At 46.5% G+C, this 19807-nt stretch overlaps 1 protein-coding gene and 1 long non-coding RNA gene across 10 annotated transcripts; one reads left to right on the forward strand and one right to left on the reverse strand.

Moving 5' to 3' along the window:
• Positions 1-60: 60 nt before the first annotated feature.
• On the forward strand, positions 61-19453 carry LOC133480038 (S-phase kinase-associated protein 2-like). 9 transcript variants are annotated; one of them, XM_061777672.1, is made up of 9 exons: positions 64-552; positions 4009-4123; positions 5911-6054; positions 9456-9710; positions 12397-12495; positions 12571-12704; positions 12807-12858; positions 18561-18668; positions 18743-19445. In XM_061777672.1, exons 1-9 carry the CDS (start codon positions 432-434, stop codon positions 18969-18971), a joined length of 1257 nt encoding a protein of 418 aa, XP_061633656.1. In that variant the 5' UTR covers positions 64-431; the 3' UTR covers positions 18972-19445. The 9 variants fall into 9 exon arrangements, with proteins under 9 accessions (XP_061633661.1, XP_061633656.1, XP_061633654.1 ...); XM_061777675.1 differs by having other exon boundaries at positions 65-552; positions 9456-9590; XM_061777670.1 differs by having other exon boundaries at positions 12397-12704; positions 18743-19446.
• LOC133480044 (uncharacterized) lies at positions 12479-17823 on the reverse strand. The gene is made up of 3 exons (XR_009789159.1): positions 17640-17823; positions 12665-12735; positions 12479-12564 (listed from the first exon to the last, which is right to left on the reverse strand). It is a non-coding gene; the product is annotated as an uncharacterized LOC133480044 (long non-coding RNA).
• Positions 19454-19807: the final 354 nt, after the last annotated feature.

Consider the following 19807-nt stretch of genomic DNA (forward strand, 5'->3'; position numbering starts at 1 on the left):
CTCTTCTTGGTAGATGTAACTTATATACAGAAGGTTTTTTTTTCTTCTTCCTGGATTCGACTGCAAAATTCCACATACGGCTCCTGATGTACAGTTTGTGTGATATTTAAGGAATGCCTTACGTTGTTCATTGTTTCTATTTGTTCTCCATTAAAAAAACAAAAAATCCATCCTCCGTTCATGGCGATCGTTCTCTGCTCGTGACTTTGAAGTTGTACGACGTGTCGCGTCGGACGCATTCCTTTGTGACAGCGACTTCGACGACGCTGTGTTCTTTCAAGACTGATGTGAGCAAAGCTCCTTCATACATTTGCCGTCCGTGCTTGGATGAACATACTTGTTGTTTTCGCCATCCTCCGCATCTGGTAGCAGGCCACCTGGTTTACAAAACCAAAAAAAGCCCTTAAAACAACGCAAGAAGGCCGAACAAAATGGGGAAGAGAGGAAATAACAGCAAGAAACGCCGACGTACATCTGCCGAAGGTGGAAAGGGGCCAAAGAGAAAATTCCCCGTTGACAAAGCGGAAGACGACAATGCAAAAGAGGATGGAGGTAAAACAAAAAAAGGGAAAAAAAGACATTTAATCATACAAACAAGCTCACTGTTCGAGAACTATGAAATGAAAGGATTAAGTTATGAAGTTAAGGATAAAGTTACACCAAGACTTATTGAATATCTTCTCAAAAAGATTTCATGTTTAGCTTTAAGAAATAAAGAAATGAATATCAAATGTCAAATCAAACGCTCTACGCGAACTCTCTAGATCTACAAAGACACAATGGAGCTCCTTCTGACCTTTTCTGTACTTGCCCATCAAGACCTTCAAGGCAATTAATGGTTTTCTTTCAAGGCATGAAACCATACTGTTGCTCGGGCACCAGCACACTTTTCCTCCATTCGCCAGGCATCTTCTCACCCGCTAGAAATCTCTTGAACAAGCTGGTCCTCGAGATGCTTCCTCCCCTAGATGCTTCCTTACCTCCATGGGTATGTCATCAGGACCAACTGCCTTTCCATTTTTCATCCTCTTTAATGCTTTTCTAACTTCCCCCTTACTAATCATTGCCACTTCCTGGTCCACCACACTTCTACTCTTCCTTCTCTCTCATTTTCCTCATTCATCAAGTCCTCAAAGTATTCTTTTCATCTGTCCATCTGACTGGCACCAGTCAACACATTTCCATCTCTATCCTAAATTACCGAAACCTGCTGCACGTCCTTCCCATCTATCCCTCTGTCTGGCCAACCTGTATAGATCCTGTTCTCCTTCTTTAGTGTCCAACCTGGCATACATGTCATCATAGGGCTCTAGTTTGGCCTTTGCCACCTCTACCTTTGCCCTACGTCGCATCTCCTGTCCTCGGTCCTCTGTGTTCCATTTTTCCTTAGCTAACCTCTTTCCTTGCACAACCCCAATTCCAATGAATTTAAGACGTTGTGTTAAAGATCAATAAAAAGAGAATACAATGATTTGCAAATCATGTTCAACTTATATTTCATTGAAGACACGACAAAGACAAGATATTTAATGTTCAAACTGATAAACCTTATTGTTTTTAGGAAATAATCATGAACTGCGAATTTTATGGCTGCAACACGTTCCAAAAAAGCTGGGACAGGTGGCAAAAAGACTGAGAAAGTTGAGGAATGCTCATCAAACACCTGTTTGGAACATCCCACAGGTGAACAGGCTAATTGGGAAGAGGTGGGTGCCATGATTGGGTGGAAAAGGAGCTTCCCTGAATTGCTCAGTCATTCACAAGCAAAGATGGGGCGAGGTTCACCTCTTTGTGAACAAGTGCGTGAGAAAATAGTCCAACAGTTTAAGGACAATATTCCTCAACGTACAATTGCAAGGAATTGAGGGATTTCATCATCCACGGTCCATAATATCATCAAAAGGTTCAGAGAATCTGGAGAAATCACTACATGGAAGCGGTAAGGCCGAAAACCAACACTGAATGCCCGTGACCTTCGATCCCTCAGGCGGCACTGCATCAAAACCCGACATCAATGTGTAAAAGATACCACCACATGGTCTCAGGAACACTTTAGAAAACCAACGTCAGTAAATAGTTCGGCGCAACATCCGTAAGTGCAACTTGAAACTCTATGCAAAGCAAAATCCATTTATCAACAACCCCCAGAAACGCCGCCGGCTTCTCTGGGCCCGAGCTCATCTAAGATGGACTGATGAAAAGTGGAAAAGTGTTACGTGGTCCGACGAGTTCACAGTTCAAATTGTTTTTGGAAATTGTGGACGTCGTGTCCTCCGGGCCAAAGAGGACAAGAACCATCCGGACTGTTATGGATGCAAAGTTCAAAAGCCAGCATCTGTGATGGTATGGGGCTGTGTTAGTGCCAATGGCATGGGTAACTTACACATCTGTGAAGGCACCATTAATGCTGAACGGTACATACAGGTTTTGGAGAAACATGCTGCCATCCAAGCAACGTCTTTTTCATGGACGCCCCTGCTTATTTCAGCAAGACAATGCCAAACCACAATCTGCACGTGTTACAACAGCGTGGCTTCGTAGTAAAAGAGTGCGGGTACTAGACTGGCCTGCCTGCAGTCCATTTGTTTCCCATTGAAAATGTGTGGTGCATTATGAAGCGTTAAATACGACAACGGAGACCCCGGACTGTTGAACAGCTGAAGCTGTACATCAAGCAAGAACGGGAAAGAATTCCACCTACAAAACTTCAACAATTAGTGTCCTCAGTTCCCAAACGTTTATTGAATGTTGTTAAAAGAAAAGCTGATGTAACACAGTGGTAAACATGACCCGGTCCCAGCTTTTTTGGAACGTGCTGCAGCCTTAAAATTATTTGCTAAAAACAAAGTTTTCATTTTGAACATTAAATATCTTATAAGTGTATTCAATTAAATATAGGTTGAACGTGATTTGCAAATCATTGTATTCTGTTTTTTATTTGTTTAACACAACGTCCCAACTTCGTTGGAATTGGGGTTGTATGATTTACTGTACCGTGAGGTCCCACCACCAAGTCTCCTCCCCTTTTGTGCCAGACCATGTATCAAGTGCTCTCCTGCCTCTCTCTCCCATCACCTCGGCTGTCGCGGTCTAGTCTTCCGGAAGCTCCTCCTCTCCACAGAGAGCCTGTCTCACCTCTTCCCGAAAATCCGCACAACACTCTTCCTTTATCAGCTTCCGCCACATGGTCTCTGCTCTGCCTTTGTCTTCTTCATCTTCCTCCCCACCACCAGCGTTGTCGTCTTTGCTGTGTAGCCACACGCTTCCCTACCACCACTACCTTAGAGTTTTTAACCTCCTTCAGATGACATCGTCTGCACAAGATGTAATCCACCTGCGTGCTTCTGCCTCCACTCTTGCAGGTCACTTTGTTCCTGCCTGTTCTGGAAAAAAAGGGTTCACTACAGCCATTTCCATCCTTTTTGCAAAGTCTACCACCATCTGTCCCTCCAAGTTTCTTTCCTGGATGCCATACTTACCCATTACTTCTTCATCAAGGAGGCACTCCTGAGCCATTTTTTTAAATTGCGCAAAAAACTCACAAACTCAGAAACTTTGTATTGTGACATCACGAAGGCCTCAACAGTCTTCTGTGCAAATCTAAGGTGGATCGGCTTAACCTCTTAGCAGGAGAACAACAACATTTGAAACGGCATTTCCTTGTGCCCGTAGGTGACGCTATCAGTAAGGTAAAATTTGTTCCTATCGATGACTCGAAGCGTAGACCTTAAGTGTGTGAAACTTTGACAAGATATGACCATCTGGAGTCAAGCTCCATTCCTCGTTTGCTGTGGCTCAACATGTAAGTAACCTTTATCACATTTGATGGTTGTTATGCTTCGCTTTCGTGAAAATGTACAAAACAGGGAACCGGTCTGGATCTTGTGATCTTGCCGGAAAGGACCCCTAAACCTCTGAGTGTCGCCCCTGGAACAGATCCTCTCTTAAATCATTCAACTGCCAACTGGTGTTAAACTTTCATCACGTGTTGAATATGTCCTTCTGCAGGCGTTCCAGCATGGGACCACCTTCAAGATGAGCTGATCCTAAGGATCTTCTTCCTCCTCCCTTTGCGGGACCTCGTCAGGACATCGGTCGCTTGCAGACGCTGGCATCGTTTGGCGTGAGTCTCGAGTTTTTTAAGGTTCCGTTTTTAAGGCTTTTTACATGGCTCGTGGCAGCAACGGCATGAAGAGATCATTGTTGTGATGAAGAATCACATTTCAGATCAAAATTGCACTCAAATCTGAGTGCAAAATTCTGACGTGGCCTTCATGAAACTCGACGTGAGTTAGTTCGTTATTCTAACTGGTAAATGGACCGCGCTTACACAGATAGCACTTTATCGACACTATCACAGTGCCCAATGGGCCTAATGGGCGACTGCTGCCAGATCCACTGGGATCAAATTAGGATTCAGCATCTCGCTCAGGGACACAGAGACAGTGAGGAGCCAGGATTTGAGCCGGTGACCCTTCGGTCACAGGACCACCCGACTGATTTTAACAAAGTACTGCCTCAAAAAATACCCGGCTTTCCTGAAGTAGCAGTTCACAGGTCACGTCGACGGCGTACTTCTAAACAAACCCAAGAAAGCGACTGGGAGGTGATTGTTGATTGTACAATGCACAGTGACGGTACAGTACCATAAAATTGTTCACTATCGCCCCACTAATTTTGTTATTTACCAGGGGTGTATTGATTGTTGTTGCTTTTTTAGTTACACATTAAGAATACAGTTTTAGGGCGGCACGGTGAAAAACCGGTTAGCACATCTGCCTCACAGTTCGGACGTTGCGGGTTCAAATCCCGGCCCCGCCTGTGTGGAGTTTGCATGTTCTCCCCGCGCCTGCTTGGCTTTTCTCCGGGCACTCCGGTTTCCTCCCACATCCCAAAAACAGGCGCGGTAGGTTGAAGACTCCAAATTGGTGCGAATGGTTGTTTGTTTCTATGTGCCCTGCGATTGGCTGGCGACCACTTCAGGGCGTACCCCGCCTCTCGCCCGAAGATAGCTGGGATAGGCTCGCCCGAGAGCCGCGTAAGGATAAGCGATACAGAAAATGGATGGATGGATGGAAAAATTGTTTTACTGGCGTGTTAAACTCGCAATGCATTGTGGGTTAATTATTCATACCGAAGTGCGCGTCATACAATAATGACGGACTCGCTGAAGGACTTACAATACTTGGCTTAAATAATATTTACAATGAAAAGTGAGAACTTTGACCTTGGTCTTGGACTGTGAGCCGGTTGAACACGCTGCACGGCTGACGTCACGTAAGTAAGTGCTTCTCCCCCCCGTCAATCACCCACGGACTTGCGACTTAAACAGTTGCGTAATGTTGTCACCATGTAAGGGGTACGGTTAAGTTCTTGCGGTTTTTTTGGACTGCGGAAAAGTGATATTCCTGCCATTTGGCAGCTGCTGAAAGTAACTAAAAAGTAACTTTTTTATAACTTAGTTACTATTGAAATCAAGTAATCCGTAAAGTAACTAAGTTCCTTTTAAACAGAAGTAATCAGTAAAGTAACTTACTTTTTCAAGGTAACTGAGGCAACACTGATCATAACCAACATTACTAAAGTAGTGTAGGAGGCCGACGAAGTTTTCATTCCTAAAAAGTAGATTGAACACAAAGTATGATTGTAATCCACTGTAACATTATGCACACTTTGAACATGAACACAGTTTTAAAAGAAAAAAACTGTACTTAATCATTCCATTCAAATGTATTGCATAAAAAAGTCATTAGTCCCAAAATAAACATCAAATGCAACTGTATTGAATTTCAAAGTGAAATACAGCTCAACTGTCCCGACTCAGTGATTGTCTTGCATGCCACAAAAGGAAGCCCAAACCTTTGAGAATCACTGACGATGGTCTCACGCTTCCCTGCGTGTGTGTTCTAGGTTTGATGAATCGCTGTGGCACAGTGTGGACTTGCACGGGGTGATCAATACGGGTCTAGCGCTGGAGCAGGTGCTGAAGACGGGTGTGCGCAGGTTAAGCTGCCCTGGCGTGCACATAGACAACAGATACTTAAGCAACATGTGGTGAGTTCAGGCATTAATGTGGCCAAGTGTGCAGGTTTGGCCCGTGTTTTGTTATGGGCAGTTGCCATATATTTCGCTGTTAAGGGGAAGTTAAATAAGTTGTGGAGAGGACGAGACAAATATGTGCGGTAGGTGAACTTTTGAGTTCACCGGGAAGCGACCAAGTGGCCGTCACGCAGATAACAATTCACAATTGGTGGCTTTGTAGACCTAACAAAAAACAAACAAGCATTTGACAGTATTGATCATGGTATACTAATGGAAACATAAGAGAGATGGCATTCGAGGTCTGGCATACAGTTGGATTAAAAGTTCAGTATGTGCAATCTAATGATGAATACTCCAATAAATGAAAGATCACAACGGGGTCCCCCAAGGATCTGTGCTGGGCCCCAGGTTATTGATAATATACATCAATGATCTCTGCAATATTTTCAAAATCTTCTCATGTGTCTTATTTGCTGATGGCACAATTCTGCAAAGCAATTCCGGTTCCTCATTTTGATTCTGGTTCCGAACAATTTTTTAAGGGTCTGGGTCAAAAAAGTTTGCATGGCTTAACTAGAGGGTGTCCAAATCATGATCATCCATTTTCTTCGCAGCCCGCAGCATAGACTAAAATGAACATTTGACTCGCGGTTCTTTACAACCAGTGTCAATATCAAACCTATGAACTAAAAGGCAATGTGTGCGGAACAAAACCAATTGACTTAATTCTCATTCATGAATGTTTCAGATAGCAGTTAAATATAGTATTGTTAAAATAGTTATTTGGGACTGTTTTATCATGTCAAATGGTTTGAACTTGACCTCCTGTTTTAAGCTTGTAGTCTTTTTATTTTGAAGGGTACGCAAAGGAACGTCGCATTTTGGCACGAAAAGAATAACTTCCCACGGCACGGGTGAATTTTGAAAACGAAAGTAAATCTAGAAGGCAAGAAAAAGTCATGAATGGAATAAAATTCTCTGTAAAACATTGGCCCCTCCAACCATCACTAACCATTCAACTCGACCCTAACATTTTGGGGGATTCGCAACGGATCCCGTGGGATTCCCCCGGGATGGGACTGAATTTAACTATCAATAACGGGATTGGGCAGGAGCGGGAGCGAAGTCATTGTGAGCGTGCGAGAACAATGAAAACAAAGTCAACGGGAATGGATGGGAGTGGAAACCATGATGGCGAGAGTTGACCAGAGTGGAAACCGTGATGGGAGTGAAACCATGATGCAGTGATATTTTTAATTAAATTGATAATTGAACATTTACCATCAGCATCTGGCTAAACATTACCAAACTAAGGGAGTAATCCGGATTTTCTGTTTTGTCCCTTGATCATTCCGTGAATTCATCCATCCATCAATCCATCCATTGTCTTCCTCTTATCCAAGGTCGGGTCGTGGGGGAAGTAGCTTTAGCAGGGACGCCCAGACTCCCAGCCACTTCCTCCAGCTCCGGAGGCGTTCGCGGGCCAGCCGAAAGACGTAGTCTCTCCGGCGTGTCCTGGGTAGTCCCCGGTGTCTCCTCCCAGTGGGACGTGCCCGGAACACCTCACCGGGAGGCGTCCGAGAGGCATCCGAATCACAAGCCTCAGCCACCTCATCTGGCTCCTCTCGATGCAGAGGAGCAGCGCTCTACTCTGAGCCCCTACCGGATGACCGAGCTTCTCACCCTATCTCTAAGGGAGATACCCTGCAGAGGAAACTCATTTCGGCCGCTTGTATCTCGTTCTTTCGGTCACGACCCACAGCTTGTGACCATAGGTGAGGGTAGGAACGTAGATCGACGGGTAAATCGGGAGCTTCGCCTTTCGGCTTAGTTCCTTCATTACCACAACGGACCGATACAAACTCTGCATCACTGCAGACGCTGCACCGATCTGCAAGGGGGGCGCAGAACACGGTCCGCTCGGACTCAATGTCCCCGCCTCCCCCGGGACGTGGGTGAAGTTCTGCCGGAGGTGGGAGTTGAAACCCCTTCTGACTCGGGTTTCTGCCAGACGTTCCCCAGCGGACACCCAAAATACGTTCAGGCCCACCAGTTCGGACCACTCAAAATACGTTCAGGCCCACCAGTTCGGACTGGCATCTTCCCCCACCATCAGAGCCAACTCCCCACCAGGTGACTAAGGCAGACATGTACTGCATATTTTCTACCAAAGAAGAAAAACGGAGCAGAGTTGACCGGGGTGAATCAATTATCAAGTATGACTCGGGATCAGGCGGCACGGTGGCCGACTGGTTAGAGCGTCAGCCTCACAGTTCTGAGGTGCGGGGTTCAATCCCCGTCCCCGCCTGTGTGGAGTTTGCATGTTCTCCCCGTGCCTGCGTGGGTTTTCTCCGGGCACTCCGGTTTCCTCCCACATCCCAAAAAACATGCATTAATTGGAGACTCTAAATTGCCCGTAGGCATGACTGTGAGTGCGAATGGTTGTTTGTTTCGATGTGCCCTGCGATTGGCTGGCGACCAGTTCAGGGTGTACCCCGCCTCCTGCCCGATGACAGCTGGGATAGGCTCCAGCACGCCCGCGACCCTGGTGAGGAGAAGCGGCTCAGAAAATGGATGGATGGATGGATGGATGGATGGACTCGGGATCAATCTTTGGATCAAAAAACTCGTGATTGGGCATGATTTTTTAAAAAGATTTAGGATTGGGAGTGACCTCTGGGAGTGATTTTTTTTAACTCACTTGGGATGGGAAGGGGGTGGGATCAAGCTCTGCGTGAGTGTAGGAGAGACGAAGTCAACGTAGACTCCCGTGTCAGCATCTACAGCCAACCACATTCCTTCACAGGCAATGTGGCTTCCATGTCTCGCCCAGGGACACGACGACGATATGTGCTCGGGCTCCGGGTGCACACTTAGCCTCTGCAACACGCCGCTCACATTTTCATTGAACAACACTAAAGAATTTAGATTTTGCTACAATTTAAAATGTTTCAGTTTTCTACTTGCATCAGTGTAACTTTACTGTGCCGTGAAAATAACTGTATGTTGAATCCAGTATATGTGCAAACTGCTTCGGGATTCGGCAAATTGGGTCACAGCACTTACACCTTTTAATCATATGTCCGTTACATCGAATGTTCATTAAATCGGGGGCCATTAAATGTATATTTGCGACTCGGGAATACATGTGTCCCAGTCTCTGCCTTTACTGCGCCACAGCGCCAGTAAACTGTGGCCAATTTTGGAACTAAAAGAATTTGACATGTGTTGATAAAGAGTTTGACAGACAGTCCGTTACTTCCGATATCCGTTAAATCAAGGTTCCGACGTACCTACAAAAACGTGGACTCACTTTTGTGATATACTGTTCATGTCTGTTATCTGCAAGTGGACTGTAATTGTCACATAGTTGTCTATACTTGAAATAACATTGTTGCATGTTGTTCTCTCAGCAGACTGAAGATTACTGAAATGGACCTGTCCATGACCGAAATCAACACAACCACCCTTGAGAGGATCATCGATTGCTGTACTCGTTTGGAGTGTCTCAGTCTGTCTGGCATGAACATCTCCTGTGGAACACTCCTGTTAGTTCTCTCCTCACTGCATCTATTTGTAGGCGGCAACATCTTGCTACAGTTTATATTTGAAAGAGATGCTGTAAGCCTAAAATGGTTGGAACTCAAAATTTGCACATGGCGTCTAAGGTGAGGCATTAGATTAAGAATGATCTATAGAACACCCGCTATGTATACCTGTCCAAAACTCTTGTAATCAACTACATGGCTGTACAGATGCGCAAGTGACCATGGAATGACAACCTGGTATGCAAACACTAGATACAGTTCAGAATCAGAATCATCTCTTATTTGCCAAGTATGTCAAAAACACACGAGGAATTTTTCTCCGGTAGTTGGAGCCGCTCTAGTACGACAACAGTCGATTGACAGTGAATACTTTTGAGCCTTAAAAAACATAAAAACGCAGTCACTGAGAAATAAAAGGTTAACAGTAATGTGGTAATGCAGTAAAAAAATGTTGACTGTGCAAATGATGCCAAGTCCTCTGGCAATTTAGAGCAGTTTGAAATGACAAATAGTCAGGTGCAGTGACCATTGTGCAATATTGTGCTATATGCAGTTCAAAGTGACTAGTTGTGCGATAATCTGGAACATTGTCAAATGTGCAAATGGTGCAGATATTTCTCAAGCACATGAGTGGCCAGTATTGGTCAACAACAGATATTTGCAGGTCGTGCAGAGCGGCGAGACGACTACAGTGAGTGCACGAGTAATGTGTAATTGGTCCGACAGAGCTGTGACAACAATATCAAGACAAAATTTTACATGGAATTTTAAATCAACTCTTGGAACTTAATGGCAAGAGGGAAAACGCTGTTAGAATGTCTGCTAGTTTTAGTTTGCATTGTTCGATAGCGCAGAGCTGAGGGAAGGAGCTGGAAGGAGCTGCTGACCAGGATGTGGAGGCTCCCAAGAGGATTTTGCATGCTCTTTCTTAGTTCCGGAAGCGTGCAAGTCCTCAAGGGTCGGTAGGAGGGTACCAACGATTTTTCCAGCAGTCCCGATTGACTGTTGCAGTCAGAGTTTGTCCTTTTTTGGGGCAGCGGCAAACCAGACTACAATGGATGATCAGTGGATCCATGACCGGCGTGTAGAACTGCCTCAACAGCTCCTGTGGCAGGCTCAGAAGCCGTAGGAAGTACATCCTCTGCTGGGCCTTTTTTTCAGGATGGAGTCTCCCAATGCAGCCCCATGGGGGCACAAGCCAGTGGAAACTGTAGGTCAGTCCCAAGCCCGGAGTGTTCATCTAAAGAATTCTATACCGGATCGGACATAGCCCGGGTTGACGCCCGACCTCGACGCCGTTAACCTGGAGGGCACCAGTGGAAAAGGATCGGGACAGATGGTGGTGGACTTTACAAAAAGGATGGAAATGGCTGGAGTAAACACTTTATTCCAGAAAAGGCAGGAAAAGTGACCTACAAGAGCGGAGGTGGATAACATCTTGTGCAGACGATGTCATCTGAAGGAAGTTAGGGGGGAGTGTGGCTTGACAGCAAAGATGATTACTCAGGAGGTGGGGAGGAAGATCCATCCATCCATTTTCTGAGCCACTTCTCCTCACTAGGGTCGTGCCAATAGCAGGGCACATACAAACAAACAACCAGCAGCACTCACATTCACACCTACGGGCAAAAGTCGTCAATTAACCTACCATGCATGTTTTTGGGATGTGGGAGAGAAGCGGAGTGCCCGGAGAGAACCCACGCAGACACGGCGAGAACATGCAAACTCTACACAGGCGGGGCCGGGGATTGAACCCCGCTCCTCAGATGAGGCAGATGCTCTATAACCACTCGGCGACCGTGCCGCCGGCGAGAAAGACGAAGACAAAGGCATAGCAGAGAACCACCAGTGGTGGAAGACTGAACCAATACAGCCACGGTGATCAGAGAGACAGGCAGGAGAGTACATGGTGTATCGTCTGGCAGGAAACCTCAACGTACAGGAAATCATACAAGGAAAGAGATTAGCAAAGAAGTGGGACACACAGGACCGAGGAGAGGAGAAAAGAAGATATGCGACGTAGGGCCAAGGTAGATGTGGCAAAGGCCAAACGAGGCATTTGATGACATATATGCCAGGTTGGACACTAAAGGAGAAAAGGATCTATACAGGTTGGCCAGACGGGGGGATAGAGCTAGGAAGAATGTGCAGCATGTTAGGGTGATTAAGGATAGAGATGGATGTGTTGACTTGTACCAGTAATGTGCTGAACAGATGGAAAGAATACTTTGAGGAGTTGATGAATGAGAACAGTTGGAGGTGGGAGTGCATCTGGGATCAGCTCCGAAGCCCTTCCCGTTTGCACTGGTGATGGATAGGCTGACGAGGATGAGGTTTGACAGTAATCCCCGTGGACCGTGATGTTCGCAGATGACATTGTGATCTGCAGGTGGAGGAACAGTTAGAAAGTTGGAGGCATACACTGGAAAGGAGAGGAATGAAGATTAGTCTAAGTCAAACAAGATATGTGCATGAATGAGAGGGCTTGAGGGTGAAGAGTGAGGCTACAGGGGGAAGAGAGCGAGTGTGAAGGACTTCAAATACTTGGGGTCAACAGTCCAGAGCAATGGTGAGTGTGATAAGGCAGTGAAGAAACGGGTCCAAGCAGGTTGGACCGGATGGAGGAAGGTGTCAGGTGTGTTATGTCAGAAGTCTCAGCTAGGATGAAGGGCAATGTATTAAACAGCATTGTGTCGATAAAATGCTCGTTTCTTAGATTTAGAAGGCAGATTAAGAAATGGAACCGTTGACCACACGTTAATGTTTTTGAAATAGTGAGATGTTGACACTTGAATTTCTCTTGCAGAGCTCTGTCCTATAATCGGCGCCTACGGCAGCTCAACCTGAGTGGATGCCACGGCTTCTCTGTGTCCGCTCTCACTTACATGCTCCGATCTTGCTCCAGGTCCCTTCTTCGTCCGGCTCTCCACCGACCTTCCGCCGCAAGCACATCATTACCTTTTTTGTCACCTTCCTGCAGAATACAACATTTTAACATGTCAGGGTGCCACTTCCTCCACTTCAATGACATTATGAAAAGCATATTCAATAATGTGAGCTCCACTGTTACACACCTCGACGTCAGTGGAGCATTTTGCTCCGCCTCACTAGATGGTGAGTAAAGGAGATCTGTCTGTTTAAAGTCCTGCAAAACACATCCAAAAATGTCACGTAAATTTGTCACCTCATAGAAAAGACTGTTTCCTTTCTTTCTAGATTTGAATGCCTTGGTGAAGAGATGTCCTGATATTCGCACGCTACATTTCAAGTACGTTTGTGTTCATCCTGAGGCCTTCACACCAAGTATTTGCAGCCTCGCGTCTATATTCACTGAATGAGAAGATCAAACAGCCACACACTACCGGTTCTTGTTAATGCAAAGGAGTATTTTGGCCAAACTGCAAAAATCCCATCCATCCATCCATTTTCTGAGCCGCTTCTCCTCACTAGGGTCGCGGGCGTGCTGGAGCCTATCCCACCTGTCATCGGGCAAGAGGCGGGGTACACCCTGAACTGGTTGCCAGCCAATCGCAGGGCACATAGAAACTAACAACCATTCGCACTCACAGTCATGCCTACGGGCAATTTAGAGTCTCCAATTAATGCATGTTTTTGGGATGTGGGAGGAAACCGGAGTGCCCGGAGAAAACCCACGCAGGCACGGGGAGAACATGCAAACTCCACACAGGCGGGGACGGGGATTGAACCCCGCACCTCAGAACTGTGAGGCTGACGCTCTAACCAGTCGGCCACCGTGCCGCTGCAAAAATCCCAAAATAGCAAAACAATTTTGTTGGTGGCTTGCCACGCCCTCCCCTCCAGAAGCATTGGAACAATGAGATGTAACTTGTTTTCACAGTCAAAAGACAAATGGAGACAAGATGTCAGCATTTGACTTTCGGCCCGTCCCGTCAGTCGGGGGTCGCCGCGGCGAGTTCCGCGTACGAAAGGCGGCAGCGTGTACCGCTACGCTGCAACCTTTTAGCATTTGGTTGCATGTGATGTATTTAAATCTGGATCTGAGACTGCAGATTTCAAACTGCTAGCAAGCTGCAGCCTCATTTTACGATACCTGACCAAAAGCCACGCCCTTCAGTTGTTTATATTGAAGAGCTGTCCCAATTCTTTATTTTTTTTTTTTTTCTTTTGCTGTTAACTGAAGGTGAATAATCCGGCCAAATGAAAAAGTCTGCGCCAGGCTGCTGCCGCACCGACAGCGAGGCTGCGACGTCTCACGCCTTCTGTCTCTACATGCAGCCTAAGTTTGAAAATAATAATTCATTTAGAGGCATAACTGAGGGCCAAAGAGGGACAATTTTTCAAAAGATCACATTTTAACATTCATCCATTCTCAACACCGCTTATCCAGTTCAGAGCCACGGGGCGCTGCAGCCAATCCCAGCTGACTTTGGGCAAAACTGAACTGGTCGTCAGTCAGTGGCAGGGCGCATATAGACACAGACGACCCTTCGCACTCACGGTCACACTGTCACGAGTGGGAACTGATCCCACGCTGCCCAAAGTGTACCACCACACCATCAGTGACTTCAGTTTCAATCAGTCAGAGTCAAAATCATCTTTATTTGCCAAGTATGTCCAAAAAACACAAGGAATTTGTCTCCGGTAGTTGGGGCTGCTCTCGTACGACAACAGACATTGATAAAAACAGTCACTGAACTTCAAGGAGTGGATGCAAGTTTAAAGTGACGAGGAGTGCGATAATCTGGGACAATGTCGATTGTGCAAATGTTGCAGATACTCCTCAGTCAGTGTGCAAGTGGTGCAGATGCTACTCTGGCATGAGTGGCCAGTATTGGTCAACAACAGATATTCAAATAGTGGAGCGTGGCGAGACGACTACAGTGAGTGCACGAGTAAATGTATCATTGGCCCGACGGAAATGTGGCAGACAAAAAAATTTCCAGCATGTTGCAATGGAGTTGTAGGTTTGCTGTTTAAGAAGTTGATGGCAAGAGGGAAGAAGCTGTTGGAATGTCTGCTAGTTCTAGTTTGCATTGATCGGTAGCGCCTACCTGAGGGAAGGATCCGGAAGAGCCGGTGACCGGGATGCGGACGGTCCGAGAGGATTTTGCACGCTCTTGTCTTAGTTCTGGCAGCGTGCAAGTCATCAAGGGTGGCTAGGGGGGTACCGACAATCTTTTCAGCAGTTTTGATTGTCTGTTGCAGTCGGAGTTTGTCCATTTTTGTAGCAGCACCAAACCAGGACTGATTCGATAACTGCTGTGTAGAACTGCCTCAGCAGCTCCCGTGGCAGGCCGTGCTTTCTCAGAAGCCGCAGGAAGTAGATCCTCTGCTGGGCCTTTTTGAGGACAGAGTTGATGTTGATCGCCCACTTCAGGTCCTGAGAGACTGTAATTCCCAGGAACTTGAAGGTCTCGACGGTTGACACAAGGCAGCTGGACAGCGTGAGGGGCAGCAAAACTATTTTGTTGGTGGCTTGCCACGCCCTCCCCTCCAGAAGCATTGGAACAATGAGATGTAACTTGTTTTCACAGTCAAAAGACAAATGAGACAAGATGTCAGCATTTGACTTTCGGCCCGTCCCGTCAGTCGGGGGTCGCCGCGGCGAGTTCCGTGTACGAAAGGCGGCGGCGTGTACCGCTACGCTGCAACCTTTTAGCATTTGGTTGCATGTGATGTATGTAAATCTGGATCTGAGACTGCAGATTTCAAACTGCTAGCAAGCTGCAGCCTCATTTCACGATACCTGACCAAAAGCCACGCCCTTCAGTTGTTTATATTGAAGAGCTGTCCCAATTCTTTATTTTTTATTTTTTTATTTTGCTGTTAACTGAAGGTGAATAATCCGGCCAAATGAAAAAGTCTGCGCCAGGCTGCTGCCGCACCGACAGCGAGGCTGCGACGTCTCACGCCTTCTGTCTCTACATGCAGCCGAAGTTTGAAAATAATAATTCATTTAGTTGTAGGTTGTGGCGAAGGATGCCTCCTGAAGTCCACGATCATCTTTACAGTCTTGAGCGGGTTCAGCTCTAGGTTGCGTCAGCCGCACCGCAGCGCCGGCCGCTCTGCTTCCTATCGATATGCAGACTCGTCACCGTCCTCGATGAGGCCGATGACAGTGGTGTCATCTGCAAACTTCAGGAGTTTGACAGTCGGGTGCGCTGAGTTGCAGTCGTTCGTGTAGAGAGAGAAGAGCAGCGGAGAGAGGACACAACCTTGGGGTGCCCCAGTGCTGATGCTGCGTGTGGATGAGGTGGCCTCCTCCAGCCTCACCTGCTGTGTCCTGCCTGTCAGGAAGCTGTAAATCCACTGGCAGATGGCAGGTGAGACGCTGAGCTGGAGAAGCTTGGATGAAAGGAGTTCAGGGATGATGGTGTTGAACGCTGAGCTGAAGTCCACGAACAGGAGCCTCGTGTAGGTCCCTGCACTGTCGAGGTGTTCTAGGATGAAGTGCAGTCCCATGTTGACTGCATCATCCGCAGACCTGTTTGCTCGGTAGGCAAACTGCAGCGGGTCCAGCAGGGTACCTGTGACGCACTTGAGGTGGTCCAGCACGAGATGTTCAAAGGACTTCATGAGCACATATGTCAAGGCGACAGGCCTGTAGTCATTTAGACCCGGGATTGCAGGTTTCTTGGGGACTGGAATGATGGTGGAGCCTTTGAAACAGGATGGTACTTTGCACAGTTCCAGAGATCTGTTGAAGATCTGTGTGAAGACTGGAGCAAGCTGGTCCACGCAGACTGAGGCAGGATGGGGACACATGGTCTGCCGCTTTGTTAATTTGAAGATGCGTCTCACATCCTGTTCGCGGACGGTTAACGCAGAAGTCGGTGGTGTGATAGTGGTCGGTGGTGCGGCTGGGTGGGTGTGAAAGACACTTTCAAATCTGCAGTAGAAGGTATTCAAGTCGTCGGCTAGTGTGTCAGCTTTGGGGGATCGTCGCTTGTAATTAGTCAGCGATTGGAATGCATGCCAGACTGATTTGGAGTCGTTAGCGCGAAACTGTTTTTCCAACTTTGCTGCACAGTTCCTCTTTGCAATGTTAATTTCTTTAGTCAGCTGGTTTCTAGCTCGATTATACAGGGCCCTGTCCCCGTTTTGATATGCGTCGTCCTTAGCCTGACGAAGCTGCTTAAGTTTGGCAGTGAACCACGGCTTGTTGTTGCTGAACATGCGAAATGACTTTGTTGGTACACACACCTTGTTAAATAAATTGTAGAAGTTATAATTGTTTTGCTTAGCTTGCATTAGTATTATGGACGATTTTGATGGTTGCTTGCTGACCGTGGTGGAAAGGAAGATGTCTCGCCTTCTGGAAGATGCCTCAGCGGGAATCGTCAGAGAAGGGCGCCTTGACCAAGGACACGTTGCCGGTGTTGGTCTCATGTCTTCACCTTGAAACCCTCCCCTTAGTATGTTATGTCTTGTAACTTAGATACCACCCTATTTCAAATAAAATACAGGAGCAACGGGGGAGATTGTTTAGAGCGTGATGGGAGACTGGAGCTGAGCAATCTCCCATACGTCCTGCTCATGAGCAAAAAGAAACCAGCGTCTTCATTCTTTTTGTGTCTATTTTTATAGGTGTTGGGCGAGATAGATCCAACACACCTCTTCACAGAAACTAATATAGGATCTGACAATGTCCGTATATTCATCCAGGCTGCCAGCTGAATTTTCAAAGAAACTCCAGTCTGTGCAGTCTAAACAGCTTTGAAGTTCCGTCTTTGCCTCTTCGCGCATTTAAGTTCTTGCCTGTATGTCGGTATTAAGTGAATTAGGCAGTGATCAGACGAGGCCAGTGCTGCACGAGGTTTGGCACGGTATACGTTCTTTAGCGTAGTAAAGCAGTGGTCCAAAATGTTATTTTCCCTGGTAGGACAGTCGATGTGCTGCTTGTATTTAGGGAGTTCGTGGTTGAGTTTAGCATTGTTGAAGTCCCCGAGAATAATGAAGGGTGAGTCCGGGTGGGTTTTTTTCAATGTAATTTTGTTTGGCGAGCATTAGCAGTGCGGCGTTCGTGTTAGCTTGAGGCAAATTCACGCGGCGAGTAGAATGGCTTACAGTTCAAAAACGACGACTCCAAATGCGGGCTGCAGGGTGTGCTGAGCTCCGTGACGTCCGTACACCATTTTTCATTGATGTAGAAGCATATCACGCCGCCTTCTGTTTTCCCCAACAACTCCGTGATGCGGTCTGCTCGGTGAAGATGAAAGCCCGGAAGCATGACGACGCCATCGGGTACAGCCTCACAAATCCAGGTCTCCGTAAGGCACATGGCGGCGGAATGTCCGAAGTCTTTACTGGTCTTTATCAGAAGATGAAGCTCGTCCATTTTGTTGGGTAGGGAGCGTAGATTGGCGAGGTGAATCGACGGACACGCCAATCTGTATCCTCTCTTGCGGAGCTTAACTTGGATGCTGGCTCGCTTCCCTCTGTGGCGTCGCCTCCATGCGCCAAAGACTGCGGTCGCTGCTCCGGTGAGTAACTCAGGGAAAAAACTGAGCGGATTTGCAAAAGTTGGTGAAAGAAAGTCCGGAGTAGCCTCCTTGATGTTTAGCAAGTCTCCCCTTGTGTAGGTGAGTGGTGTAATGCCTCCAAAGACGAACGAACATGGGTAGGCGTCATCTTGGATTTCAACATGTAGTTGTTTTTTTTTTTTAAACTGCAAATTCCGCCTTGGAAAGTATTTGTAATCCTTTTTAGGAATCAAAAATGGTTGTTTTGCATCCCTACAGTTAGATCAGAGTCAGGATTTATTTATTTATTGAGTGAGTTTGGAATGGTGGTATGTTGAAAATTTCCCAAATAGCTGTGCGGGTTGCACAGTTGAAGGAGGGGAATGGGCAAAACCCGAACCACTGCTGTCCCACATGAGAAAATCTGACGTCTGCTGTAGCATCATGTTGATTAAGCTGTAGTGGTGCAGTCCACGTACTGGAATCTTTTGTGCCCAAGTTCTTCCTCTGTGTTCATGCGTTCCAGTAACAACTGGAGAATTAGCATCGAGTGCTTGCCCGTGCTCTCCAAGCTCAAACATCTGGTGCACCTGTCCCTGAACGGCTGCCTTGGCCTTGACGTTGCCGCCATCACGTAGGTTCCACCTGCCGTCCACACGGCTCTCATTTTGAGCAGCCATGGTGACTAACTTGCGCGTTGTGTTACAGTGACGTCAGGAAGACATTCCCCTCGCTGAAGTACCTAGATGTGATGACCGCTGAAAATATCAGAAAGATGTCCTCCTTGGAGAAGGCAAACCCCGGCGTTTGCATCAACCTCTGCCCTTCATTTGTCGTCGCCTCCCCCACGCAGCGATACGAAAGTGTTGGCGACCTCAGGATGTGGGACAGAACAATTCGATTGAGGTTCACACCATGGCCTCTCGCCCGAATATAGCTGCGATAGGCTCCAGCACGCCCGCGACCTGCATGAGAAGCGATTCAGGAAATGGATGGATGGAAATTGCTTCTCTAGAAATTTAGACTTTACACCGTTCTGATCGGTTTGATCGGTTAACATTTTATGCTGATCGGCAGTTTTTGTCAGGGGAAAAAAAAACTTCCTCGGTGTGGGACTATTTTGCGGTGTCCCAGACAAACAACACGCAAGTTTTTTGCAGTCTGCAAAACTGCAGTACATCGTCGGGAACGTCATCTAAATGCTTCGACACAACAAATTAGAATGTACACAAGGAGGAGCGTGGAGAAGAGTAAGCATGCCCTTGACAGTATTTGTAAAGTCATTGAATTGGAATAAAGTAATTTAATTGGAATAAGTTAGCACCCAGTGCCAATCCTTGAGTGCGCCCGAGAGGTCATTGATGGTTTTAACTTTTACTCACTCTGTATACTGTACAGTACTGAAGTTTATCCAATCAATGAACAAGTCATGTAAATGGACCAGTGATTTCCAACTTTTCTGGAGCCAAGGCACATATTTTACAATTGGAAAATCTCACGGCACACCAACAAACAAACAATGTCACAAAAAGTGGCGACATTAATTATTGTATGCACTTTGTTAGACTTGACATCTTGAGGGCACGAAAACTGTCAAAAAAACAAAGAATGCATAGTACCATATTTAAAATTATGATTATCTATTTAAATCTAAATTTACATGAAATTAAATGTGTATCTATTTAAATCTGAATCTATTTAAAATTATGATTATGATTGTGATATGTCACACTTAACGTTCGTGTCGTGGAATGTCAATGGCATTCGATCACA

The sequence above is a fragment of the Phyllopteryx taeniolatus genome, chromosome 6 (genome assembly GCF_024500385.1).
Source record: "Phyllopteryx taeniolatus isolate TA_2022b chromosome 6, UOR_Ptae_1.2, whole genome shotgun sequence".
NCBI lineage: Eukaryota > Metazoa > Chordata > Actinopteri > Syngnathiformes > Syngnathidae > Phyllopteryx > Phyllopteryx taeniolatus.